Raw genomic sequence first — 27,635 nt, 5'->3', positions numbered from 1 at the left:
GGTTAGGCATAAGGTTAGCATTGTGGTTAAGGTTAAAATCAGATTTTAAGAAGATACATTTTAGAAATAGGCGGAGTTTGGCTTGAAATTAGTGACGACCGCGGTTTTGGGGTCTAAACTGTTTAGCGCGTGCACGTTAAATTGTGAATGCGCACATACACGCCCCCACCAACCCAGTCAGTCAGCCACGCGCAGACGACAACATTTTTGTGGTGCCAAACCGGCGAATTTGTTTCCCCCGAGTTTTACAATTTGTTCAAGTTACAAATGACATGCAATCGGAGTAAGCCACACGCACGAGTAAATCTACGGAAAGGAAACGAAAGACGACGTGCTAAAAGTTTTAGCTACAGAAGGGACATTACTGCTTGCTCGTCTAGCTAGCCATCGAGCTAGCTATAACGTGCAAGGCTGTACTACAGTAGCCAGCTTAACTATCGATTAACTTTCGAAGAGGCAATGTCTTTTCGTCGACAGAACGTGAGTTGTAGTTGTATCAAGTTCCTAAGAGTAGCTTGCTGCTACATGTATTGTTTTCTGTGTGTATGAATTCTAGCTAGCTTGTGCAATATTTGTTAGCAACTAGCTATAAGTTGGCTAGCTAACGTGAGCTTTATCGATGGTGTCCTCATTGACTTACGTGGTAACCAGTCTGGTAAAGTCAAATACTATTTAGTAGACTAAAGGCAAATTGAATCCGTATAACTGTTACTTGAGGTGTAATTATTGGCACGTGTCACACCAGCAACAACCCGGTTCAGGCGGACGAAAAACCTCCAATGGAACGGCAGGGCCTGCCGCTTTGCCCTCTCATATCAGCGGGAACAATACCAACAGAGCTGTGCCTGGAAGGTAAGCACATGTTCGGCCACAGTCGTCAAGCAAGTCCGGGGATCTGCCACATATCCATAGAGGTTTACCGGTCAATGCGAGGATTACAGTGGGCGTGCCCATGTCAAATTGAGGCTATAACTCGCTATTTTAAGCCAATTGGAACAAAGTAAATATAATAGATGTAGGTTACGGCCAATCGGCAAAGAGGGTCCGCTAAATCGACATTGGTATGATTGACTGGTGTCCGAACCAATGGGATAGACGATACATTTGATTGACGCCAATATACCCATTCACTTTCTGCGGGGATGGGATTATCCGTGTTTTCTTTTTTCCCTTTTTATTAAACGTTTGTTTTAGATTTTGTTTGGCCTGTCATCGTGCGACTTTAAACAGAATCAGCAAGACTGCGGAGTAACAGGGATGCACATGACTAAAAAGTATTAATACTATTTTATTATTTATTGTATTCAACGTGTCTCTCGATATCTAGAAATTATACTAGCTGTCTTGTTTAGCTTGCTAGCTAACGTTAGCTAGACAACACATAGCGATTTTTGATAATTTCACAATTTCGCCTAGTTACTCCAAATTGTTACCAGAGTAATTTGGCTAAAATAGTTGCACGTTAGCAGGCTACCCCTAGGGAACGTTAGCTAAATTGTTAGCCACATCGCTATAACGTTACCTTCTGTTTTGGCTAACCCTAGTTAGCCAACTTGTCAACACAATTGTTTTCGTTAAGCCTCGCAAACAATGTCAAACGACACTAGAGAACAGAACATATCCGCTACGGGGCTAGCTTGTTTTCACCTCCCCCCACCTATGTCTTAGCTAGCTAACGTAGACCACCGGCGTCCGGCACGCATCGGTGACCGTGATCAGTCTTTTGCTCTACGGCTGCATAGACATATCTTCTAGAATAGATCATCTAGCTAGCATCATGCATTCAAATGACAGGTCGAGGACCACCAGGCTCAAAAGTCCGCATTTGAAAAACGCTATGTCCCATGCCCATAGTTCTTTGCAAGTTTGCATATTAGTTAGCTACATTGAAAGTGATGCAGCTGCCGGCCTATTTCTTGCGTTGCAGATTTTTTCCCATGAGCCACCTACACCCATTTGTCTTGTCTGTTGCTAATGTTCTCTCCTCACATTCAGGACAAGAAATACAATGAAGCCGCCATCTCAGTCCTCTCCCGTAAGTCACATATCATGAAATGTAGGCTATCCAGCATGTACTACAGACGTTTTACTCGTAGCCTAGTGCATAGCCTAGTACCCTTTTAATGACATAATGTAGGTTGTCTTTCGCTTTGTTTGCTTCCATACTAGTGCACTATTGTACAATGTGTAAACTCTAAATGTTGAAAGGACATTGCGAGTAGAGTAAGGTCACATTTTTTGGGACTTTAAAATAGAGGTCCCTGCCATACTGAAGTCAGACATGTTTGTTTACAACTCACAGGTATTTGAAGGTGTTTACAACAACACCAGGATGCTTCACTATCTCACAGCTGTAGTGGTGAGTGTTCATTTGGTCAATTAGGCCTATGTCCACCATGGTGCCTTTGATGCAACAGATGCACTATTTCCACTATTTTTAGTTCTTGACAACTGTCTACTAATGTATATCTTAATGAAATGACCAATAACCATATTATTATTATCCTTCAAGGGCTCCACCTGTGACGTCCGAGTGAAGAGTGGAAATGTGTATGAGGGCATCTTCAAAACCCTCAGCTCAAGGGTAATTTTATACTACCTTGTATTAGACCATACATGGGTGTTCTGCATACCGACACATTATAGACCCCTCGTAGAAACATGGTTGTGGTCAGATGTTCGACTTAATCTGGGGTGTATTCATTAGTCGGATTCTGTTACAAAACCTAGTCCTTTGCACATCTGAATGCATTCAACTGAAATGTGTCTTCTGCATTTAACCCAACCTCTCTGAATCAGAGAGGTGCGGGGGGTTGCCTTAATCAACGTTCACGTCATTGGCGCCCCAGGAGCAGTAGGTGTGTGTGCATGCATTGAGTTATTGAGCTTCTTTTGGCTGATGTCATCTGTAGCCCCATGAAAATCTGTTTCCCTTCTCTCTTACATTTTGTGACTTATTTTATTGTACTCAACATTTGCATTGAAGTAGCTTATTTTATAAAAATGTGCGCTGTCTACCAGGAATGACATCATTCACGAGGCAAGAGGGGGGGCGGCCCGTAGGAGCACAGTCAGTTTGCTGAGGCAATAGATCATCTTTGTGAGAGAGACCGAAATAAGAGAATGAATAACGTTTTTTGTGGCTATCAACATTGAAATCAGCGTCTTTTGCATTATGGTTTGCGTTATAGTTCACAAAGTACTAGGGTGGTGAATTGATGTTAGCTGTCAACTAGCAAGGAAAGTTTACCTACAATAGCTGGAAGCTACCGGTGTCATCTTGCATTGTAAAGTGTTCTAGCCTAGTTTCAACATTTCTACATTCCGTCGTGTCGCATTATTAAGTTGTGCGCAGCATGAGTGGGGAGCTAACATGATGCATCCCAGACTCCCAGTGCAGGCTAGCAGTGAGTAATTGGAGCAGGCACAGTGCGCACTATAATAGAGGTAGGCTGTGCTGATAGATGTGCTTGATCTGTTGAACACATTTGACAGAAGTACCGAAAGTAACAAAAAATCTAGTTCCCAACAGTTTTTCATCTTCTAGTATCGAAAAACTACCGAAGTTTCGGTATACCATGCAACACCAGGAGGGACCTACCTAAAATTGTCCAATAGAAACTTGTTTTTGTTGCAAAACGTTCTACGTTTGGAGTAAATGGTTTCCGTTTCAAAATGTTTTGCAATGGAATCAGCGTAATGAATACACCCCCCAGGTCACATTGACCACTGCCTGCAGTCGCTCTTCAGTTAACCTCTGTGGTTTATCCGTGGTCCTAATGTGTTTTTACTCCAGTGTGAGCTGGTGGTTGATGCTGTCCACAAGCGGAGCGAAGGAGGAGAGGCGGATGGAGGCGGAGGGGGAGGCTTGCCCCCCTCCCTGCCCAGGATAGAGGAGATCACAGACACCATGATTTTCAGCCCCGGCGACCTGGTCACAATGACTTGCCGAGATGTGGACCTCAACTACGCCATCAGAGGTAAGTGTGAGAGTGCGTTGTCAGTGTGACTGAAACTGATTCAAGAAAAGGATGTGTGTTTAAGTAAGCAGTCGAACTGAATGAGACAGATGGGAGGGTGAACCAAGTGTGTGTGTGCATCATTATGTACCCCAAGTAGATGACGCATACCTTCAAATTTAGGCTTTGTGTGTGTAGATGCTTTCACAGATACAGCAATCGGCTCATCGCGGGTGAACGGGGAATACCGGGAGAAGGTGCTGCAGAGGTGGGACGGAGGGGACAGCAACGGAGAAGGCTTCGACCTGGAGACGGACACGGTGAGGCGCTCACACAGTGAGATGAGTTGATACAGTAGCTAGGTTTCCATCCAATTTGCAGTTTCTAAAATCTGCATAAACATTTTTTGAATGTTCCTGCCGCAGGTGGGGTTCTATGAAACTGACTTGTTACTGATGTAAAAAAAAAACTGCGTGATAACCTAGTGCACATAAAAAATATTTGCGTTTCAATTACAAAGTACCAAATAAAAAACAGAAGTTCAGTGTGTTTCAATCACATTTTTTACTCTACTGTTGGTTTTGTCACAAACTTTTGTGATAAATAGCAAGCTTGCCCAATCTGTTTTTGGTGCATGCTGTCTAGACAAGTTTGCTGATCAAGTTGACATGGATAAGAGCAAGATCATTTTTATTTGATAATTGCAGCCAAGCACCAATCATCATGTCGCCAGCATTCAAAAAACACCCTCAATATTCATTGGGAATTTGCATGAAATTCAGCGTGCACTTAACCACAATGTGACGTTCATAACTTATCTGCCTATAAACTCTTTATGCTTTCACACGTTGTGATGGTAGTAGGTTACAACAATGTAACATATCAGTGCGTGACTCCAAGTATATTTCGACATGGTTATTATATCACTAGTTGCACATAACAGCGTTTCCTCCGCAATTATGTATAATCTATTTCACAGACCAAAAAAATGGTGTTGCTGACAATAGGATATTTTGACTACAAATTTGCTGTTTCTATCCGGCCTGTTGAGTTTTTTGATGTGTCAAGTAATTCATCTGCATGAAATGGTTGGATGGAAACCTGGTTACTGACACGTACACACTTGGTGAGACACAAGCACACACTTACTATACGGTTCTTCTGTCTCTGTTAGTCTAATGGCTGGGATGCTAGCGAAATGTTCAAGTTTAACGAGGAGACGTATGGCGTCACGTCCACCTACGATTCCAGCCTCTCCATGTACACGTGAGTATTCTCCCATCAGCTCCTTATTCTGATTGGAATATGCTCAGGTCGATCTGTCTATATAAACTACGCAAAAAAAGAAGCGTCCTCTCACTGTCAACTGCGTTTATTTTCAGCAAACTTAACATGTGTAAATATTTGTATGGACATAATAAGATTCAACAACTGAGACATGACCTGAACAAGTTCCACAGACATGTGACTAACAGAAATGGTATGTGTCCCTGAACAAACGGGGTCAAAATAACAGTATCTGGTGTGGCCACCAGCTGCATGAAGTACTGCAGTGCATCTCCTCCTCATGGACTGTACCAGATTTGCCAGTTCTTGCTGTGAGATGTTACCCCACTCTTCCACCAAGGTACCTGCAAGTTCCCGGACATTTCTGGGGGGAACGGCCCTCGCCCTCCGATCCAACAGGTTCCAGACGTGCTCAATGGGACAGAGATCCGGGGTCTTCGCTGGCCATGGCAGAACACTGACATTCCTGTCTTGCAGGAAATCACGCACAGACCGAGCAGTATGGCTGGTGGCATTGTCATGCTGAAGGGCCATGTCAGGATGAGCCTGCAGGAAGGGTGCCACATGAGGGCGGATGTTTTCCTTGTAACGCACAGCGTTGAGATTGCCTGCAATGACAACAAGCTCATTCCGATGATGCTGTGACACACCACCCCAGACCATGACGGACCCTCCACCTCCAAATCAAACTCCAGAGTACAGGCCTCGGTGTAACGCTCATTCCTTCGACGATAAACGCGGATCTGACCATCACCCCTGCTGAGACAAAACCGCAACTCGTCAGTGAAGAGCACTTTTTGCCATTAGTGTCTGGTCCAGCGACGGTGGGTTTGTGCCCATAGGCGACGTTGTTGCCGGTGATGTCTGGTGAGGACCTGCCTTACAACAGGCCTACAAGCCTCAGTCTGAGCACTGATAGAGGGATTGTGCGTTCCTGGTGTAACTCGGGCAGTTGTTGCCATCCTGTACCTGTCCCGCAGGTGTGATGTTCGGATGTACCGATCCTGTGCAGGTGTTGTTACACGTGGTCTGCCACTGCAAGGATGATCAGCTGTCCGTCCTTTCTCCCTGTAGCGCTGTCTTAGGCGTCTCACAGTACGGATAATGCAATTTATTGCCCTGGCCACGTCTGCAGTCCTCATGCCTCCTTGCAGCATGTCTAAGGCACGTTCACGCAGATGAGCCTGGGCATCTTTCTTTTGGTGTTTCTCCAGAGTCAGTAGAAAGGCCTCTTTAGTGTTCTACGATTTCATAACTGTGACCTTAATTGCCTACCGTCTGTAAGCTGTTAGTGTCTTAATGACCGTTCCACAGGTGCATGTTCATTAATGGTTTATGTTTCATTGAACAAGCATGGGAAACAGTGTTTAAACCCTTTACAATGAAGATTGGTGAAGTTATTTGGATTTTTATGAGTTATCTTTGAAAGACAGGGTCCTGAAAAAGGGACGTACAGAGTTTAGCTCTGTATCATTCTGTTATTTTTTTCCCACTAATTGGTATTTTGACCTATCACAGATCTTTTTCAGGTCTGCTCGGTCAAAAGACCAATTAGTGAGAAGAAAAAAACATCAGAATTGGGCTGCCTGTGTGAACACAGCCTTATTCACTCGCATCTCCCTTTCTCACACATGTTACTGAATGACCTTGGAAGTCTTATCTCTCTTTCTCCCCCTTCAGTGTTCCCCTGGAAAGGGGCAGCTCGGATGGCTTCCGACAGCGGGAGGCACGTGCGGCCCGCCTAGCGAATGAGATTGAGGGCAGCCCCCAGTACCGTCACCGCACCAACCTGGAGAACGACGATAAGAGTGAGGAGGACAAGTACAGCGCAGTGGTCCGAGAGAGAGACGAGGGGAGGGAGAGGGGCAGCCCTGGATTCCAGAGCAGTGCCGGGAGCAGGTGAATCCGTAGGGGAATCGCAGACATACACACGCTTAGTTCTTAACTCGATACATGGAGGCATAAACACAGTGGACAAAACTGCATCTGTGCAAGGATGTAGGCTACTCAATCAGCTGTATAGACAGACATAACAACACTCTAACATGCACTGAACAAAAATATAATTGCAGCATGTAAAGTGTTGGTCCCATGTTTCATGAGCTTTTTTACCCATGTCACCAGAAGCTGGTTAAGTAGCATGATAATTATACAGATGCACAATGTGCTGGGGACAATAAAAGGTCACTCTAAAATGTGCAGTTTTGTCACACAACACAATGCCACAGATGTCTCAAGTTGAGGGCTTGCAGGAATGTCCACCAGAGCTGTTGGCCACTGGAACGCTGGAGAAGTGTGTTCTTCACCGATGATTCCCGGCTTCAGCAAAACTGGGCAGATGGCAGACTGCATGTATGGCTTTGTGTGGGTGTGCTGATTTCAACAGTGCCCAGTGGTGGGGTTATGGTATTGGCAGGTATAAGCTATGGACAATGAACACAATTGCATTTTATTGATGGCAATTTGAATGCACAGAGATGCCGTAATGAGATCCTGAGGCCCATTGTCGTGCCATCACCTCATGTTTCTACATGATAATGCAAGGCCCCATGCGGCAAGGATCTGAACACAATTCCTGGAAGTTGAAAATGTCCCAGTTCTTTCTCGGCCTGCATACTCACCAGACATGTCACCCGTTGAGCATGTTTGTGATGCTCTGGATCGACGTGTACGACAGCGTGTTCCCGCCTATATCCAGCAACTTCGCACAGCCATTGAAGAGGAGTGGGATAACATTCCACAGGCCACAATCAACAGCCTGATCAACTCTGCGAAGGATATGTAGCGCTGCATTCCCCTACCTTTTTATTTATGGTATCTGTGGCCAACAGATGCATGTCTCTATTCCCAGTCATGTAAAATCCATAGATTTGGGCCTAATGAATTGATTTAAATTGACTGATTTCCTTACATGAACTGTTATTCAGTAAAATCTTAGAAATTGCTGCATGTTGCGTTTATACTTATGTTCAGTTTATCTCTCTCTCTAGGGAGGGTAAATACATTCCTCTTCCCCAGAGGGCCAGGGAGATGGGTGTTCCCCCCAGCAGCCTGAGGGGCGGAGCCTCTGGTCCAATACCCAATCGAACAGGAGTCCCCGGCTCCTCTAGACCATCCCAGGGTTCTGATAGGTGCAGCCCGCTGTCCATCAGGGGCGCCTACTCTCCCCACCAGTCCCAAGCCAGCCCCCCGGGCCAGCCCAGTAGCCCTACCCCCTCTTCTACCTCTCACCCGATCCCTCACTCCATCTCTCACCCACAAGCTCTGGCCGATGCCTCGCGCTCTTCTGTCAACGGAGGTAAGGCCTCTGTCTGTTTTGGTATATTGAGGGAGGAAGTGTGTGGGAGTTTTGGGGTATATTGAGTGTTAATTGGGCTCTTTCTATGGATCAGTGTCGTCCAGAACCTCCCCCAAAGCCCAGAGATCCGTACAGACCAATCGAACTCTGCGCAACCCAAGCTCCCAGTCCTCACCTGCAGGTACACACACACACACACACACACACACATCTCATCTGTAAGTGCACACAACCGCACATTTCCGCCACTCAAATTCTAGACTATTCACATCCCTCACCTTTCCTTTTCCCTTCTCTCTTCTTCTTTCTCCCTTTCTCTTTGTCTCTCCCCACAGTCTCACGCTCTCCAAAACCAGACGACCCCGCTCTGGCTGGCCCTTCCTACCTGGACACTTCCTCCTCCTCGATCGCCTCGGCAACACCTAAGTCCTCTGGCCCCACCCCTCTGTTCACTGTGGATGGTGAGGAGGATGATTACTACACAATTTTCTTTTTACAGAATTGTCATTTATTGAAGTTCTTTTTGTTTAACTTCTTGGGGCTGCAATCCCGTTAACGGGATGATATGACAACAGCCAGTGAAGGTGGAGGGCGCCAAATTCAAACAACAAATCTCATAATCAAAATTCCTCAAACATACATCTATTTTATACCATTTTAAAGGTAATCTTGTTGTTAATCCCACCAAAGTGTCCGATTTCAAATAGGCTTTTCAGCGAAAGCACCACAAACGATTATGTTAGGTCACCACCAACTCACAGAAATTCAGCCATTTTTCCAGCCAAAGAGAGGAGTCACAAAAAGCACAAATAGAGATGAAATTAATCACTAACCTTGTTCGATTAAATTCATATTTATATCCATAAACCTCAGTTTAAATTGGCGCCATGTTCAGAAATGCCTCCAAAATATCTGGAGAAATTGCAGAGAGCCACGTCAAATAACAGAAATACTCATCATAAACTTTGAAATATGTATGTTTTACATAGAATTAAAGATACACTTGTTCATAATGCAACCGCTGTGTGAGATTTCAAAAAGCTTTACGGCAAAACACAATATTCAATAATCTGAAAACAGCGTTCAGCCACAAAAGCAAGCCATACAGTTACCCGCCAAATTGTGCAGTTAACAAAACTCATAAAAAGCATTATAAATCTTCACTTACCTTTGCTGATCTTCGTCGGAATGCACTCCCAGGCCTCCCACTTCCACAAGAAATGTTCGTTTGGTTCGGTAATGTCCAAATAGCTATTTTCGTTAGCGTGTTTGGTAAACAAATCCAACGTCAGGAAGCGGGTTCACTAAAAGCTGACAATGTCCAAAAGTTCCGTAACAGTCAGTAGAAACATGTCAAACGATGTATTGAATCAATCTTTAGAATTACATTGACTTCAGATGAGCGATGGAACAGAGCTCCCTCTCATGTGAACGCGCATGGTCAGGTCATGGCAGACCTGACTAATTCCCCTCTCATTTGCCCCCCTTCACAATAGAGGCATCAGACAAGGTTCTACAGACTGTTGACATCTAGTGGAAGCCGTAGGAAGTGCGAACTCATCCATATCTCGCTGTGATTTCAATAGGATCTTGGTTGAAAATCGACCAGCCTCAGAATTCCCACTTCCCGTTTGGATTTTTTCTCGGGTTTTTGCCTGCCATATGAGTTATGTTATACTCACAGACATAACTCAAACAGTTTTAGAAACTTCAGAGTGTCTTCTATCCAATACGAATAATAATATGCATATATTAGCAACTGGGACTGAGGAGCAGGCAGTTTACTCCGGGCACCTTTCATCCAAGCTACTCAATACTGCCCCTGCAGCCATAAGAAGTTAATTTATGATTTATGTTCCTTTCTCTACCTCTTAATCTCTCCATCTTGTCTCTTGCTTTCTTTTTCTCTCTCTTTCAGTGAATGAGATCCTAAGCTCAGCGGCTAAGGAGAGGACAGAAGGCCCAGCCAGCCCTCAAGACAGCAAGAGCGGCAAAGGTTAGCGCTCTCCCTTCCTCTCTCCATTTGACTGGTCCCTGTCCTTTCTGTTATCTTAGGTCTTTTGAAAAAAAATATTTTGTCTCTCCCTCTCAGTTCCCTCAGTCCTGCAGAGAACACAGTTGGAGGAGCTACGGAAATTTGGCAAAGAGTTCCGGGTAAGTGTGTCTCGTGCCCATGCATGCCTGTGTGTGACCCATGTATCTTATCTGATTCTGACACTCTCGCTCTCTTCCAAAGCTCCAGCCCAGCCCCTCCCCTTCTGCTGGCCCCACCTCAGAATCCGCCCAGCCCTCCCCATCAGACTCCGCCACCACAGCCGAGTCCGTACCCGCCCCTGGCCACACCCCCTCCCAGGACCCCCAGACTGGAGAGGGGTCCTCCTTCACCCTGACCCCCACCACCCCTACTCCCTCTCCATCCCCCAACACCTCCTCTCAGTCATCAGGTCCAGACAGACAGGCTACAGGGACACCCCAGCCAGCCAGGTCCCCTGGCAGCGAGGAGGAGGGCAGCGAGCGAGCAGAGGGTGTGGCTGAGTAAGTGTGACCCGAGAACAGTGCAATACAGTACATTATTCCACAGTGTAGTGCAATAGTCTACTCCTAAATCAACCTAATTCCTACAGTTAATCTGTTATATGTAGTAGTGTTGATTAGGGGGTGTAACGGTTCACCAAACCTATGGTTCGGTACGTACTACGGTTGTGGGGTCACAGGAAAGATGTAATGTCATTCACAATGTTCCTTGCATTGTCTGTTGTGACCGGATTGTTAGGTTGGGCCTCAAGTTTCCACTCCAATGCTGTGTTTGTAACCATGTGGGAGGTGGGAATTTACCATTTGTGAAGTCATAAATACTAGTTGGATGCATTCATGTGATTTGAACTCGTTGCAAAATGCCAGTTGGCTAATGGCCAACAAGCTGTGTCGACCGAAAGTACAGCCTTCGTGCTTGTAAAGAAATTATAGTGCTTTTTATAAATAATGTTCTGTTGCATTTAACTGCCGGAAATGCAGTTTGAGGCCATTTCCTTAATAGGTGATGTCAGAGGGCAACGTGGGAGAAGTGGGTGCTCAGGATGATAGACATGTTTCCCACTAGTAATTACCAGCTTGAGGGCCGTTCAAGTGAGTTTTTCCTAGTCGAATATGGTAAATACCCACTTCCCTCTTGGTTACAAACGCGCTATGACACTGCCTCCCTCAGTGCCAGATAAGCGTCTGTACCAAGGTACATCTCCTAGTCCGGGGTAATGTGATAGGCTCACTGTTAAGTAAGCGCAACACATGGTGCATAGGGCAAATCACTGTAAACTTCTGCTTTGGTTTGCGTATATAGGGCAAGTAACCTGTTTGCTGAAATGGGTGCAAGAGGGAAGTGGTAACCTGGCTCGAGCACTTTTACGAGGTGCTTAAACCTCTACTGAAACCCCCTTCTCTCAACCACTGAGAATGGGCGCATATCTGCAGCTATAACCCAGACTGTAAAACATATTAACATAGCCTACCTATTGCTCTTGTAATCTCTTTGGCCTGGTCATATTCAGGTGTTTGAATGCATAGGGGAGACGATGTGTTGCTGTTTTTCTTTCTTGTTCCGGTATTCTGTGATGTTGTAAATGTGTCAATATATTTGTTAGGGTATTCTCATTGAGCAGTGGCGACATACTGTTAGCGTTTTATCCACATCTCTCTGTCCATTGCCGTTGTAGTCTACTGTGAAGCCAAAATGTTGGGAAATTTGAGATTTTAAATGATAATTGAGGATTCTCCAATTCTGGTTTATTGACCCCACAACTCGCCATCATACAGAACTAGTTCCATACTGTATATTTCAGTGTGTGTGTGTATATATATATATATATATATATATTAAAAACTGAGTTTAAATGTATTTGGCTAAGGTGTCTGTCTGCATATATGCAGACAGACACCTTAGCCAAATACATTTAAACTCAGTTTTTCACAATTTCTGACATTTAATCCTAGTAAAAATTCCCTGTCTTAGGTCAGTTAGGATCACCACTTTATTTTAAGAATGTGAAATGTCAGAATAATAGTAGAGAGAATGATTTATTTCAGCTTTTATTTATTTCGTCACATTCCCAGTGGGTCCGAAGTTTACATACACTCAATTAGTATTTGGTAGCATTGCCTTTAAATTGTTTAACTTGGGTCAAACGTTTCAGGAAGCCTTCCACAAGCTTCCCACAATAAGTTGGGTGAATTTTGGCCCATTCCTCCTGACAGAGCTAGTGTAACTGAGTCAGGTTGGTAGGCCTCCTTGCTCACACATGCTTTTTCAGTTCTGCCCACAAATGATCTATAGGCTTGAGGTCAGGGCTTTGTGATGGCCACACCAATACCTTGACTTTGTTGTCCATAAGCCATTTTGCCACAACTTTGGAAGTATGCTTGGGGTCATTGTCCATTTGGAAGACCCATTTGCGACCAAGCTTTAACTTCCTGACTGATGTCTTGAGATGTTGCTTCAATATATCCACATAATTTTCATTCCTCATGAAGCCATCTATTTTGTGAAGTGCACAAGTTCCTCCTGCAGCTAAGCACAACATGACGCTGCCACCCCCGTGCTTCACGGTTGGGATGGTGTTCTTCGGCTTGCAAGCCTCCCCCTTTTTCCTCCAAACATAACGATGGTCATTATGGCTAAACAGTTCTATTTTTTGCTTCCAAGGATGAACAAGACTTGTGGAGGTACACAATTTATTTTCTGAGGTCTTGGCTGACTTCTTTTGATTTTCCCATGATGTCAAGCAAAGAGGCACTGAGTTTGAAGGTAGGCCTTGAAATACATCCACAGGTACACCTCCAATTGACTCAAATGATGTCAATTAGCCTATCAGAAGCTTCTAAAGCCATTACATCATTTTCTGGAATTTTCCAAGCTGTTTAACGGTACAGTCAACTTAGTGTATGTAAACTTCTGACCCACTGGAATTGTGACACAGTGAATTATAAGTGAAATAATCTGTCTGTAAACAATTGTTGGGAAAATTACTTATGTACAGAGTAGATGTCCTAACCAACTTGCTACAACTATAGTTTGCTTACAAGACATTTGGAGTAGTTGAAAAACGAGTTTTAATGACTCCAACCTAAGTGTATGTAAACTTCTGACTTCAACTGTATATAACATTCTATTGGTTTCAAGAATTTTGTATAATTTAAAATGAAAAATTAGAAGTTTTGAATCCGGCGTCGTTTTGCGTGTCAATTCATGTGCCCTGGAATCGGTACGTCAAATCTCTACCCAACTAACCTTTTTAGGACTCTGTCTTTCAAAGATAATTTGTAAAAATCCAAATAACTTCACTGATCTTTATTGTAAAGGGTTTAAACACTGTTTCCCATGCTTGTTTAATGAACATGCACCTGTGGAACGGTCGTTAATTGTCTACCGTCTGTAAGCTGTTAGTGTCTTAAGGTCACAGTTATGAAAACGTAGAACACTAAAGAGTCCTTTCTACAGACTTCTGGAGAAACACCTCTTCCATTTTTGTGGTAATGCTGCAATTAGTTGGTTGTAATTTTCGGTAGAACAGACATTTCCATATGTCTGCGTTAGCTGCATGTGTGTGACAACTCAACCAGTCCTATTTATGATATCATTTTTGAAGAATCAAGTTTTTTTTTTAAGGTTAATCAATTAGTATATTTGAGTTTAACCACAATATTTTTTGTAGTATTTGTTCTGTTCTTTCAGGTGGATTAAACTGAAATTACATCCCACTTTCTAAGGCTTGTTTAAAAAATTGCGATATTTTGGAGATTTCATTTTCAAATAACCGAAAGTGAGCAGTTATCTGAATAAAGGGAAAAAGCCATTATTTACTATTTTACACCTAGTGTTACTATACATATCTTTAACCCGTTTTTATAAGAGATTCTCCAAAATGGAAATATTCCATTTATATATAGATATATAGTACTTATATCTCCAATGTATCGTCCATGTAAAAAATAAACTGTCTGATTAGGATGAATAATATCTGACAGAACCTTATTAATTCTATGCGCCAAGCATTTTGCGTCACAACACTGAAGTGTAAGAGGCCTCCATTTTTTTTTTTTATGGACTGGATCTTTATATATACCACTTGGATCCTGTTTCAGTAATAATGGAATCAGACCTTGTGTGTCCGATAATCAACCGTTTATATAGGAGTGGTTAAAACATCCTAATAATGGTCCTCTGAGTATATTAAAAAAGTTTGGTATACTTCCACTGGTATGTCATCCAGCCCTGGAGTTTTCCTGGACTTAAAGGCTTTAATTGCATCAAGAAGTTCGTCTGTAATTTGGCCTTCACATGGGTCTTTATGTACAGATTAAAATGTTACCTTATTAATAGGAAAGAAATCCATACAATTAGCTTCGGTCAGTGGAGATGGAGGAGACAAACTAAAACATTCATAAAGTACTTTGCTTCCTCTTTAAAAATATCAAATCAAACTTTATTCGTCACATGCGCCAAATACAAGTATAGACTTTACCGTGAAATGGTTACTTACAAGCCCTTAACCAACAGTGCAGTTCAAGAAGAGTTAAGAAAATATTTTCCAAGTAGGCTAAAATAAAAAGTAACATAATAACAATAACGAGGCTATATACAGGGGGCACCGGTACTGAGCAAGACAAAGGAGCTGATCGCATGTGGGGGTACAGGTAATTTGTACATGTAGGTGGGGGTGAAGTGACTATGCAATAGATAATAAACAGCGAGTAGCAGCAGTGCACAAAAGGGAGGAGGGTCAGTCAAGGTAAATTGTCTGGAAACAATTTTATTAATTGTTAATTGTTCAGCAGTATTATGGCTTGGGGGTAGAAGCTGTGGAGCAGCCTTTTGGTCCTAGACTTGTGCCGTGTGGAAACACCGCCTATTATATAAGTCCTGGATGGCAGGAAGCTTGCAAAATATTTTCAGTCTCCTGGGGGGGGGGGGGGGGTTGTCGTGCCCTCTTCATGATTGTCTTGGTATGTTTGGACAATGACAGTTCGTTGGTGATGTGGACACCAAGGAACTTAACTCTCGACCCGCTCCACTACAGCCCCATCGATCTTAATGGGGGCCTGTTCGGCCTGCCTTTTTCCTGTAGTCTGCGATCAGCTCCTTTGTCTTGCTCACATTGAGGGAGAGGTTGTTGTCCTGTCACCACCCTGCCAGTTTTGACCTACTCCCTATAGGCTGTCTCATCGTTGTCGGTGATTGTCGGACACTATTGTGTCGTCAGCAAACTTAATGTTGGAGTGGTGTTTGGCCACGCGGTCGTGGGTGAACAGGGAATACTGGAAGGGACTAAGTACACACCCCTGAGGGGCCCCAGTGTTGAGGATCAGTGTGGCAGACGTGTTGTTGCCTACCCTTACCACCTGGGGGCAGCCCGTCTAGTCCCAGGGTCCTTAGCTTAGTGATGAGCTTCGTGGGCACTATGGTGTTGAACTCTGAGCTGTAGTCATTGAACAGCATTCTCACATAGGTGTTACTTTTGTCCAGGTGGGAAAGGGCAGTGTGGAGTGCAATAGCGATTGCATCATCTGTGGATCTGTTGGGGCGTATGTGAATTGGAGTGGGTCTAGGGTGTCCGGGAGGATGCTGTTGATGTGAGCCATGATCAGCCTTTCAAAGCACTTCATGGCTACAGACATGAGTGCCATGGGGCGGTAATCATTTAGGCAGGTTACCTTCGCTTCCTTGGGCACAGGATGGTGGCCTGCTTGAAACATGTAGGTATTACAGACTTGGTCAGAGAGAGGTTGAAAATATCAGTGAAGACACTTGACAGTTGGTCAGAGCATGCTTTGAGTACACGTCCTGGTAATCTGTCTGGCCCCGCGGCTTTGTGAATGTTGACCTGTTTTAAAGGTTTTGTTCACATCGGCTACCAAGAGCGTTATCGCACAGTCATTCTTAACTGGTGGTGCTCTCGTGCATGCTTCTGTGTTGCTTGCCTCGACGCAAGCATAAGGTATTTAGGTCATCCGGTAGGCTCTTGTCACTGGGCAGCTCACGGCACTGGGCAGCTCGCGTCTGGGTTTCCCTTTGTAGTCCGTAATAGTTTTCAAGCCCTGCCGACGAGCATCAGATCCGGTGTAGTAGGATTCAATATTAATCCTCTATTGACGCGTGTTTGATGGTTCGTCTGAGGGCATAGTGGGATTTCTTATAACCGTCCGGATTAGTCTCCCGCTCCTTGAAAGCGGCAGCTCTAGCCTTTAGCTCAATGCGGACGTTGCCTGTAATCCGTGGTTTCTGGTTGGGATCTGTACGTACAGTCACTGCGGGGACGACGTCGTCGTCGTCGATGCACTTATTGATGAAGCAGATTGATTGAGGTGGTATACTCCTCAGCGCCATTGGATGAATCCTGGAACATATTCCAGTCTGTGCTAGCAAAACAGTCCTGTGTTGTAGCATCTGCGTCATCTGACCGCTTCCGTATTGAGCGAGTCACTGGTACTTCCTGCTTTAGTTTTTGCTTGTAAGCAGCAGTCAGGAGGATGAATTATGGTCAGATTTTCCAGGAGGTGGTCAGGGGAGAGCTTTGTATGCATCTCTGTGTGTGGAGTAAGGGTGGTCTAGAGTTCTTCTTTCCTTTTTTTTTTTTTTTTTTTTCTCTGGTTGCACGTGACAAATTTGGTAAAACTGATTTAAGTTTGTCAGCATTAAAGTCCCCGGCCACTAGGAGCGCCGCTTCTGGGTGAGCATTTTCTTCTTTACTTATAGAGTTGGTTGAGAGCTGTCTTAGTGCCAGCTTCGTTCTGTGGTGGTAAATAGATGGCTACGAATAATATAGATGAGAACTCTCTTGGTAGATAGTGTGGTCTACAGCTTGTCATATGGTACTCTACCTCAGGCAATTTCCTTTGTTTAATATGGACTCTTTTGACCTAAATTGCTTTCGTTTTATAGGTGATTACTGAATTGCATGGCCTCTAAAGGCACTATTAAAAGTGTCCCATACAATAAGGGGATCTGCTGTACCCATGTTCTGTCAGGAAAAAGTCCGTTAGAAATTCTTCTGTCCTAGTTAATTAACAAGTTATCATCCAGTAGGCTTGGATTAAATTTCAAATATCCTCTCCCATGTGGAAATTCTGTAAGAGTAATATATATGCCAATACTAGGCTGTTTAACAAAAGGAAAGTTTGAAATGGGTCAATTTTAGATACAAATTTTGATTACAACGTGCGCATTGGTGCTAGTTTTAACGGAATAGCCTACAATGTTTTTTCAGGTCAGATTTACTCGAGGCATAGGCTACAACCCAGTGTATCCATACAGGTTCACAGTGCAGATCAAACCGAGGTAGTGTACTGTTACAACCCTAGTATTAATAAGATGTGTTGGCACATCTGTAGGTATTATGCTAGGTCTGGGTGATATATCATGAATACCGGTATGGATTTTTACAATACCGTATATAACAATATGTTGATGCAGTGCTAAGTTAAGTGAGCCCCATGCTCAGGTGGGCAAGGTAGTTGCCATGTTGAGGATGGATGTATGGAAAAGGGATTTGAAAGAATTCATCTCATCTCGCTCTCCTTCTGTGTGTTTTTTTTTTTAGTCAGGTGAAGAAGTCTACGCTGAACCCCAACGCCAAAGAGTTCGTCTTCAAGGCACCCATGACCCTGGTCTGTCACACACACACACACACACACACACACACACACACACACACACACACACACACACACACACACAGAGAACAAGTTCTCTCTCACAACAACCTGTTTGGCCAGGAGTTCAAATCAAATTTTATTGGTCACATACACATGGTTAGCAGATGTTAATGCGAGTGTAGTCAATTGCTTGTGCTTCTGGTTCTGACAGTGCAGTAATATCTAACAATTACTTAATACACATATCTAAAGGGGTGAATGAGAATATGTACATATAAATATATGGATGAGCGATGGCTGAGTGACACATGGTGAAATAGATGGTATAAAATACAGTATATAAATATGATATGAGTAATGTAAACATTATTTTTAAAGTGACTAGTGATCCATTTGTTAGTGGCCAGTGATTGGGTCTCAATGTAGGCAGCAGCCTCTGAGTTAGTGATTGCTGTTTAGCAGTCTGATGGCCTTGAGATTGAAGCAGTTCTTCAGTCTCTCGGTCACAGTTTTGATGCACCTGTACTGACCTCGCCTTCTGGATGGTAGTGGTGTGAACAGGCAGTGGTTGTTGTCCTTGATCTTTTTGTCCTTCCTTTGACATCGGGTGCTATAGGTGTCATGGAGGGCAGGTAGTTTGCCCCCGGTGATGCGTTGTGCAGACCGCACCAACCTCGTGGTTGTGGGCGGAGCAGTTGCCGTACCAGGCTGTGATACAGCCCGATAGGATGCTCTCGATTGTGGATCTGTAAAAGTTAGTCAGGGTTTTGGGCGACAAGCAACATTTTCTTCGTCCTCGAGATTGAAGAGGTGCTGTTGTGCCTTCTTTACCACACTGTCTGTGTGGGTGGACCATTTCAGTTTGTCAGTGATGTGTACACCGAGGAACTTAACTTTCCACCTTCTCCACTGCTGTCCCTTCGATGTGGATAGGGGGGTGCTCCCTCTGCTGTTTCCTGAAGTCCACGATCATCTCCTTTGTTTTGTTGACATTGAGTGAGGTTTTTTTCCTGACACCACACTCCGAGTGCCCTCACCACCTCCCTGTAGGCTCTCGTCGGTGTTGGTAATCAAGCCCACTACTGTTGTCGTCTGCAAATTTGATGATTGAGTTGGAGTGCGTGGCTGAGCAAGGAGTACAGGAGAGGGCTGAGCACGCACCCTTGTGGGGCCCCAGTGTTGAGGGTCAGCAAAGTGGAGATGTTGTTTCCTACCTTCACCACATGGGGCCGTCAAAGTCCAGGACCCAACTGCACAGGGCGGGGTTGAGGCTCAGGGCCTCCAGCTTGATGATGAGCTTGGAGGGTACTATGGTGTTGAATGCTGAGCTGTAGTCAATGAACAGCATTCTTACATAGGTATTCCTCTTGTCCAGATGGGATAGGGCAGTGTGATGGCGATTGCATCGTCTGTGGGCCTGTTTGGGCAGTATGCATACTGAAGTGGGTCTAGGGTGGCCGGTAAGTTGGAGGTGATATGATCCTTGAATAGTCTCTCAAAGCACCTCATGAAGACAGAAGTGAGTGCTACGGGGCGGTAGTCATTTATTTCAGTTGTCTTTCCCTTCTTGGGTACAGGAACAAGGGTGGCCATCAGACCGGTATAGGGAGCGATTGAATATGTCCGTAAACACACCAGCCATCTGGTCTGCGCATGTTCTGAGGACGCGGCTAGGGATGCCGTCTGGTGCCACCAGCCTTGTGAGCGTTAACACGTTTTAAATGTTTGACTCACGTCAGCCACGGAGAGGGAGGTGGGGGGGCGCAGTTCTTGTTAGCGGGCCGCGACGGTGGCACTGTATTATCCTCAAAGCGGGCAAAGAAGGTGTTTAGTTTGTCTGGAAGCGTGACGTCGGTGTCCGTGATGTGGCTGGTTTTCTTTTTGTGTTCTGTGATTTCCTGTAGACCCTGCCACATTCGTCTCGTGTCTGAGCTGTTGAATTGCGACTCCACTTTGTCCCTGTTCTGGCATTTCGCTTGTTTGATTGCCTTGCGGAGGGAATAACTACACTGTTTATATTCAGCCATATTCCCAGACCTCTTTCCATGGTTAAATGCGGTGGTTATTGCTTTCAGTTTTGCACAAATGCCGCCATCCATCCAAAATTTCTGGTTAGGGTACGTTTAAATAGTCAGTGGGTACATCTCCAATGCACTTCTTTATAAACTCACTCACCGAGTCAGCGTATAGATCGATGTTGTTCTGAGGCTGACCGGAACATATCCCAGTCCATGTGATCAAAACAATCTTGAAGCGTGGATTCCGATTGGTCAGACCAGCGTTGAATGGTTCTAGTCACTGGTACGTCCTGTTTGGGTTTCTGCCTATAAGACGGTAGGAGCAAGATGGCATCGTTGTCAGATTTGACGTGAGAGGGAGTATGCATCGCGGAAGTTAAAGTAGCAGTGGTCTAGTGTATTACCCCCCCCCCCCCCCCCCCGCGCGCGTAGTGCAATCAATATGCTGATAGAATTTTAGGTAGCCTTGTTCTCAAATTTGCTTTGTTAAAATCCCCAGCTACAATAAATGCAGCATCAGGATATCTGGTTTCCAGTTTACATAGAGTCCAGTGAAGTTCCTTGGGGGCCATATTGGTGTCTGCTTGAGGGGAAACAGCTGTGACGATAACTGATGAGAATGCTCTTGGAAAGTAATATGGCCAGCATTTGATTGATTGAGGAATTCTAGGTCGGGTGAGCAGAAGGACTTGAGTTCCTGTATGACGTTATTAATCATGAAGCATACACCCCCGCTCTTCACAGTGGGGTGTTTCTCTGTAGGCTCGATGCATGGAGAAGCCCAGTGGCTGGACCGATTCCGACAACATATCCCGCCCGAGAGAGCCATGTTTCCGTGAAACAGAGAATGTAACATTCTCTGTCTCTCTGGAAGGCAACCCTTCCTCGAATTTCGTCTACCTTTGTTATCAAGAGACTGGACATTGGCGAGTAGTATGCTCTGGAGCGGTGGACGATGTGCACGTCTATGGAGTCTGACCAGGAGGCCGCTCCGTCTGCCCCTTCTGCGGCGCCGTTGTTTTGGGTCAGCTTCTGGGATTAGATCCATTGTCCTGGGTGGTGGTCCAAATGATATGTTCAGACACATACACCAAATGTAACTGTGTGATTTGTTCAGCTAAACACACGCTTACTTACATTATCTCACAAACCAACCTAAACTGTGCGAGTTCTCTCCTCCCCAGGTGAAGCCGTCCCCCGCCCCCACCCCCCCGCGGCCCACTCCTCCCAGCCCCTCCGTGGTGCTCCAGCCCCCCCCGGGACAACAGGCCATCTACAGCACCCCCTACCTGTCCTACCTCTCCCCCGTACAGATACAGGGACACTCTGTGCAGGTATGACTAGGACTGAGGCTGTGCGTGTGACTCTGTGAAAAATAAGCATTAGTGTGTCTGGGGTGTTGAAAAACAAATGGTGTGTATACATTTGAGGTTCGGGGTCTAACTGTCATTTGTTTCCCAGGCTCCTCAGATGTATCAGTACACCATGTCTACAGTCCAGCAGGGGAAGTATCCCAGATCTAAAGGTACTCGCACCATTCTGTTGCCTAATCAATGGGTTGGTCGCAACACTGTCATAACCTTTCTATCTCTATTCAATGTAATGCTCTTTTTAATTTAGCAACTCTGGAACATTTGAAATCAAGAAGTAAAGAACTATAGACTAAAGTTATGATCAGTATGTTAATAACCCTCTCCCCCCCCCAGGCCAGGTGGTAGGACCTCGTCCGGACCACCACGGCTCTTCTCAGCCCCAGATGCTCCAGGCTGCAGCGTCTGCAGCAGGCCCTCCCCTGGTGGCCTCCCCCTACCCCCAGGCCTACCTGCAGTACAGTCAGGTCATCCAGGGCATGCCCCACTACCCCGGACAGGTAGTTAACTACCACGCTGATGTTGCTAATGCTAACCAGTCCACAATGTGTGTTGTGGATGGAGGTTTTGTTTCAATAGAAGCCTGACTTGCACAGGGAAAAAATTGTTTATTTTGTTCATGTCATTAGATGTTCTTATATTCCCTTTTCTCACTCTTTTTCTTCCTCTTCTCTTTCGTTCTTCCTCCCCTTTCGTTCTTTATTTGCTCGTTCTCTTTCTTGCTTGCTCTCTTCCCCCCCGTGCTAGCCGGTGTACTCCATGCTGCAGGGTGGGGCCAGGATGCTGACTCAGGCGGGCCACCCCCAGGCTCTGGGCCCTCAGTACCCTGGACAGACAGAGGGTCCCCCGGGACCACAACAGGCCATGTATGGTAAGATAACGCACCGTTTCAGTTTAAAAGTACACTCGGCAAGACTTCATTTTAGTTGTGTGCAGGACATGGTCCTGCTTAGACAGTCGCATTAATACATTTAATTTCTTCTAAGATTGCCATTGTTCATGGTTCTTTGGTTTGTAAATGATGTTTGAATCCACATACTTGAGGTTCAAGTTAGTCTTCCATCTGTCTCTTAGCCTCCCAGCAGTTCTCCCACCATTCTAGCTCCATGCACCCTCCCCAGCCCTCCAGCACCCCTACTGGGAGCCAGCCCCCTCCCCAGCACACTGCCCCCAGCCCTGGGCACGGACAGGTAAACCAACCAGCCCAACTGTGTGTGTGTGTGTGTGCATGCATGTTTGTTTTGTCACAAACACTGGACAGGTGCAGTAAAAAAAAAAACAGGTGCAGTAAAAAAAAATTTTACTGGTTCAGTAGTACGTAGTACGGCTTCTTTGCTCACTTCGTCGGCTCCGGTATTCAAACCAGCAATCTTTCGCTTACTGGCCCAACGCTGTAACCGCCAGGCTGTGTGTGTGAGGGAGTGATTCACGTACTGGTGTAGTGATTTTGCATGTTTTATGTGAGGAGCCTGTAATAAGTGGCACTCCAGCATTGTTGGGAGTTGTGCGTTTAAAGTAACTTGTTATATAATCAGATGGCTTTTATGAGTAGTCTGTTTACGTTACTTTTTCAAATTAGGTAATATTATTGAAGTTAATTTGTAAAAATAATAAAAAGTGTTACTTGCAGAATCGGGCACGTGTCCATGATCCGATCTTGACTTGTTCCCTCATTTAGTTCTTGAGCGAGCAGAGAAAGGCTGTTTTAGAAAAATGTCATGACTGCTGCTGTCCACAGAAATGTGTAGAGGGCGCACCTCTGATCTTTGCTATTGATCGCTTCTGTGATAGCAAAGCCCAAAGAGGGGTTTCCCATCTAGTGGAACGTGTGCCCTTTATAAATCTTTATGGGTCATGTACGTGCGGTCTATCTTGTTTTTATTTGTCGGCTTTAGGCCTATGTATTTTACTTAGTTGCAGATGAACGTTATAGTCTACAGGCCAACCTGAATTCCTTTAATTCTTTAGCCGCCAATGGATCACAGTGTATCTGTCTGTGTCCATATGGCAGAGGCTGGTGCTCTTGCATTATTTGAATTGTAACTTTTAGATTAAACACGTGACAATTATTTTGAGAAAATGTTATTATTGAAATTAATTAGTTGCTTATATTAATTCTTTAGCCGCCAATGGATCACAGTGTATCTGTCTGTGTCCATATGGCAGAGGCTGGTGCTCTTGCATTATTTGAATTGTAACTTTTAGATTAAACACGTGACAATTATTTTGAGAAAATGTTATTATTGAAATTAATTAGTTGCTTATATTTTTGGTAGAAAGCGCCTTGCTCCCTCAGTCAAACAAATGCTGATAATTTGTTTTCATGAAAAGTAATGTGGCTTTCCACACAGTAATATTGTAAAGTAACGTGTCACTTGTGTTAAATGCAATGGATATGTAATTTATTACTTTTCAAGTAACAAACACTCCTTTTCACCTCTTAACATCTGATTTACTTAACACAAGGCACATCTCAATAGGTGATCCAGCTCATGACATGGCCCAAAGTGGCAGGGTGTGCTTTCTGCTTTTGTTCTCTATTGCTCCACAAGCAATGTGGGAGGCCGATGACATCACAAATTCCTATCAGACCAACTCCTTGAAGTTTGCCATTTAAAAAACACTATTTTGCTCAATATATATATGTGTGTACTTTACTGTATTTATACTTGGAATATTTATTATTTTAAATCACTGGAAGCCGTTTTACCATCTTGAAGCCCCTAATTCAGTGTTTTACCATTAGCACCGGCTAATCAGTCGGTCCGACTCATTTTCAACCCTCTACTTTTTCCACTTCATTAATTAACTAGGCTACTTGTCATGTGAAAGTTTCAATTCGCTAGTCCGTCGAACCCTCTGATAGGATAGGCGCCTGTCAATCAAAGCGAGCGCTGATGGGTAAACCGTCTGCGGTCTGTCCCACCTGGGGTTGGTTGCATTTAAATGTCTTTACACGGAGGAGGGAGAGCGCCAGATGAATGTGGATTTGCTCGTCCCATGTAATGTAAGTTGTAACGATGAGTCGAAATCCACTTAGACTAATTGTTTTCTTGCACATTTAATTTATTTTCGTTAGCGTTTCACATAGCCAGCCACGCAGCGTCGCGTTGCATGGGCTATTTAGCATAACGTTACTGTGCTTTGATTGACAACTGACCAGCAAGTGTTGACTAGTTTATAAAAGGTGTCGAACTGACTAAAGTCGATATTTATCCCTTTGCCATTCATAAATCATGCAACATGGTTATATGTACATGGTATCGCATCTGGACAAGTAAAACAAAATATTTCGTAGGATGTCGAGGATTGCCCGACAGTGACTGACTCGTCAGTCAGTGTATACTATCGCATCGGTTCATTTGGCTCCTTAATTTGCATGGGCTACTGGTAGGCCTAGGATCTTCGGCGATTATCTGCAGATACATTATGAAAACATTAGATGAAGATGGTGAATCTTCGCTGCAGCAATAGGTAGTGGAGAGCCTCATTCTGGTCCAAATATAATTAGGGCTCTCATAGAATCCAGGCATTAAAACAGAATTCAATAATATTCAGAAATGTATTGACCTTAGTAAGGGATCAGCTAAAAGTATTAATTAAAAGATGGCGATTAGTCGATAATTTGAATCAGCGGTCTTGTGCTAGGGCAAAAATGTGTACCCCTTTGGGTCCACAGGACCAGGATTACGAAACACTGATTTGACCTTTTAATTCATTTACGATAATGTGTGTGTGAATATAGTGTTTGTCTCATTGTTGTGTATCACGAGAGTAATTCCCTAACATACTTCCCTTCCTCTCTTCAGTCGGGCCAGGGAGGCCCCCAGCCCCAGTCCATGTACCACTCTGGGCCCCTGCCAGCGCCCACACCCCCTAACATGCCCCCTGGCCACAGCTCTCCCCAGGCCTCTTACCCCATGCAGGGCTACAGCCTGCCCACCCACCAGCCCATGGCCCAACACTACCCCGGCCTGGGACAGCTCACACAGGTAAACACCAGACTACTCAAGACCCACAGCCCACATACATTCAACTCTCCAGAGAGAGGAGAGAGTAACAGATCTAAGCAAACAGCGATACTAAGTCAAACAATGTGACAATATCAGGATGTAGCACAAGTCGGTATTTTTGTTTCAATTGCGTAAGGCCAATACAAGTTTCACGCTGTTGATCTACATGCGTGGGTAGATTACCAGCAGCAGTGGACACCAGCTGGTAACATTATGCCCTCGCCAGTCCGTGTTTCCTACACTCCGATTCACAAGTCTTCTCATTTGTGGTGAAAAGAGTTACGTTAATCTTCCCTTGCTAGTCGTAACTAGCTGGCTTTAACCTGGCTAAAAACATAGCAAACTAGCTAGCCTTTTAGCTTACCACATCTCCTTGTGAAATAATCATATTTAAATATAGTATGCCCTGGTAAATATTGTTATACTTGCCAGTAACCTACAACATCTCAATTTGATATGCTGCTTTAATGTATTTTCTCCCATATCAGGAGAAAAGGCACATGGCTACTAGCTGTTTTTACGGTTTCAAAATGGCCTGGAATCAGTTATTACTTCTCAACAAAATACTCTTTTGTGGGGATTCTAATAAGGCAACAATGTTTTGTTTAAACAGTCGCTGAGATTAGTTGGTTATCAATGCAAAACACTACTTTGCATAGCCTATGTAGATCAGATCAAGGAACAGTCATTGTAAATAAGATTTTGTTATTAACTGACTTGCCTAGTTAAATAAAATGTTTTATCAAGGAACCAAGCAACAGCGTCATTGCCTACACAACACCTCTAAACTGACAGCTCAAAGAAAATTATATTCTGTGAAATTCTTTCTTATATTTGATGTTGAAGCACTTCTGACATGTCATGATCTTAGTCAGGCCTTTCAGTTAGCAGAGCTCTTAACACTGCCCCCACAATGAACTCTTTGTAGTACGATTGAGCTGCGCCAAAAAGTCCCTAGTAACGAAGGTAGGACTACGTTCTACAAAGAGCCACCCATTTTGCGCTCTGAATCTTTCCATCGACGTAAGTCTGTAGACCACTAGTCTTGTTGTTGTTAAATATGGTTGTTAGAAAGGGATGACACCATCTTGCCCCCTCTCGCTCCAGGCCCATGTTGCCCAAGGTATGTCTGGCCCCCACCACCCAGGAGGCCACGGCCCGCCCCAGATGATGCTGCACTATGCCCCACCCCCACAGCAAGGCCCAGGCTCAGCCCAGCAGCACGGCCCTCCCCCCCAGCAGGGGGCACACCAACACTACTACATCCAACATCCACAGGGTAAGTAACTTCAAGTCATAGAGCTAAACATCTCCAATAGAAATTAGCTTTACATTTCCAGATCTTCTTCAGTGACTGTTGTTCTGTGTTCTAGCTGTACAAGTGCAGGCTCACCCCACCCAGCAGCTCTCCTTCCACCCCCCTGGAAACTGACACCCCTACCTACACCTAGAGGACCACAGAAGAAGCAGGAGACAGAGGATAGAAGAGGGGAGCTGAGGACAGGGAGCTGATGCCCCCAGTCCCTCCCTGAGTCTTATGACTGACGCAATCCCATTGAGGAACACAATCAAGTTGTTCGCTGATTGGCTAAACTAGTCTGAGAACTGAAGCCCCCCCTCTGGAACCACTGCCGCCACACTTCACTCTCCTCTCGCCCACAAAATAAGCAACTTTTTTCCCCTCCTGTTTTTTAAGCCAGAGTTCTTAGTCAAAGAGAGCGAGAGAGAAGAGGGCTTGTCAAAGGCTCCCATTCTGCTTCTTGGTTAAGGACAGAGAGAAAAAATAGGTTTTGTTTTTATGAAAGCCTAGAAAGACTGAGTTGTCCTCACTAGCTGGTTCCATTTTTAAGTTGAGAGGATTGACATGGCGAAAGCATCGTCTCACAGGACTTATCACAATGAAACTTGCTAACTTTTAACCCCAACCTACTTCCCTTTCTCCTTTTACAGGTAACCATTAATAAATAAACTTAAAATACAAAAAATGAAAAAAATCATAAAAATAAAGTTTACTCAACCTCAAATGCCGCCAGAACTCTTATTTT

At 44.5% G+C, this 27,635-nt stretch overlaps 1 protein-coding gene across 2 annotated transcripts; it reads left to right on the top strand.

Annotated features, from left to right (window-relative positions):
• The first annotated feature begins 147 nt into the window (after positions 1-147).
• Positions 148-27,614, top strand: LOC139578783 (ataxin-2-like protein). 2 transcript variants are annotated; one of them, XM_071406797.1, is made up of 24 exons: positions 148-480; positions 746-852; positions 1,996-2,035; positions 2,303-2,359; positions 2,513-2,584; positions 3,797-3,980; positions 4,158-4,279; positions 5,134-5,225; positions 6,927-7,145; positions 8,237-8,544; positions 8,639-8,725; positions 8,880-9,005; positions 10,463-10,540; positions 10,637-10,698; positions 10,781-11,079; positions 18,135-18,201; positions 21,392-21,541; positions 21,669-21,732; positions 21,914-22,077; positions 22,325-22,448; positions 22,652-22,767; positions 25,387-25,569; positions 26,698-26,869; positions 26,964-27,614. In XM_071406797.1, the coding sequence occupies exons 1-24, from the start codon at positions 460-462 to the stop codon at positions 27,020-27,022; spliced, it is 2,973 nt and encodes a 990-aa protein (XP_071262898.1). In that variant the 5' UTR covers positions 148-459; the 3' UTR covers positions 27,023-27,614. The 2 variants fall into 2 exon arrangements, with proteins under 2 accessions (XP_071262898.1, XP_071262899.1); XM_071406798.1 differs by lacking the exons at positions 148-480; positions 746-852 and adding an exon at positions 1,126-1,274.
• Positions 27,615-27,635: the final 21 nt, after the last annotated feature.

The sequence above is a fragment of the Salvelinus alpinus genome, chromosome 6 (genome assembly GCF_045679555.1).
Source record: "Salvelinus alpinus chromosome 6, SLU_Salpinus.1, whole genome shotgun sequence".
Classification (NCBI taxonomy): Eukaryota; Metazoa; Chordata; class Actinopteri; order Salmoniformes; family Salmonidae; genus Salvelinus; species Salvelinus alpinus.
Note: the sequence above shows the minus strand (reverse complement) of the source record. Positions and strands in the feature narration are given on the sequence as shown.

Excerpts from the sequence above, each read along its gene's own strand:
- LOC139578783 (XM_071406797.1), top strand. The coding sequence starts at position 460 with ATGTCTTTTCGTCGACAGAAC. Across the intron at positions 2,585-3,796 it reads TCAAAACCCTCAGCTCAAGG|TGTGAGCTGGTGGTTGATGC; the intron begins GTAATTTTATAC and ends TTTTTACTCCAG. Across the intron at positions 25,570-26,697 it reads GCCTGGGACAGCTCACACAG|GCCCATGTTGCCCAAGGTAT; the intron begins GTAAACACCAGA and ends CTCTCGCTCCAG.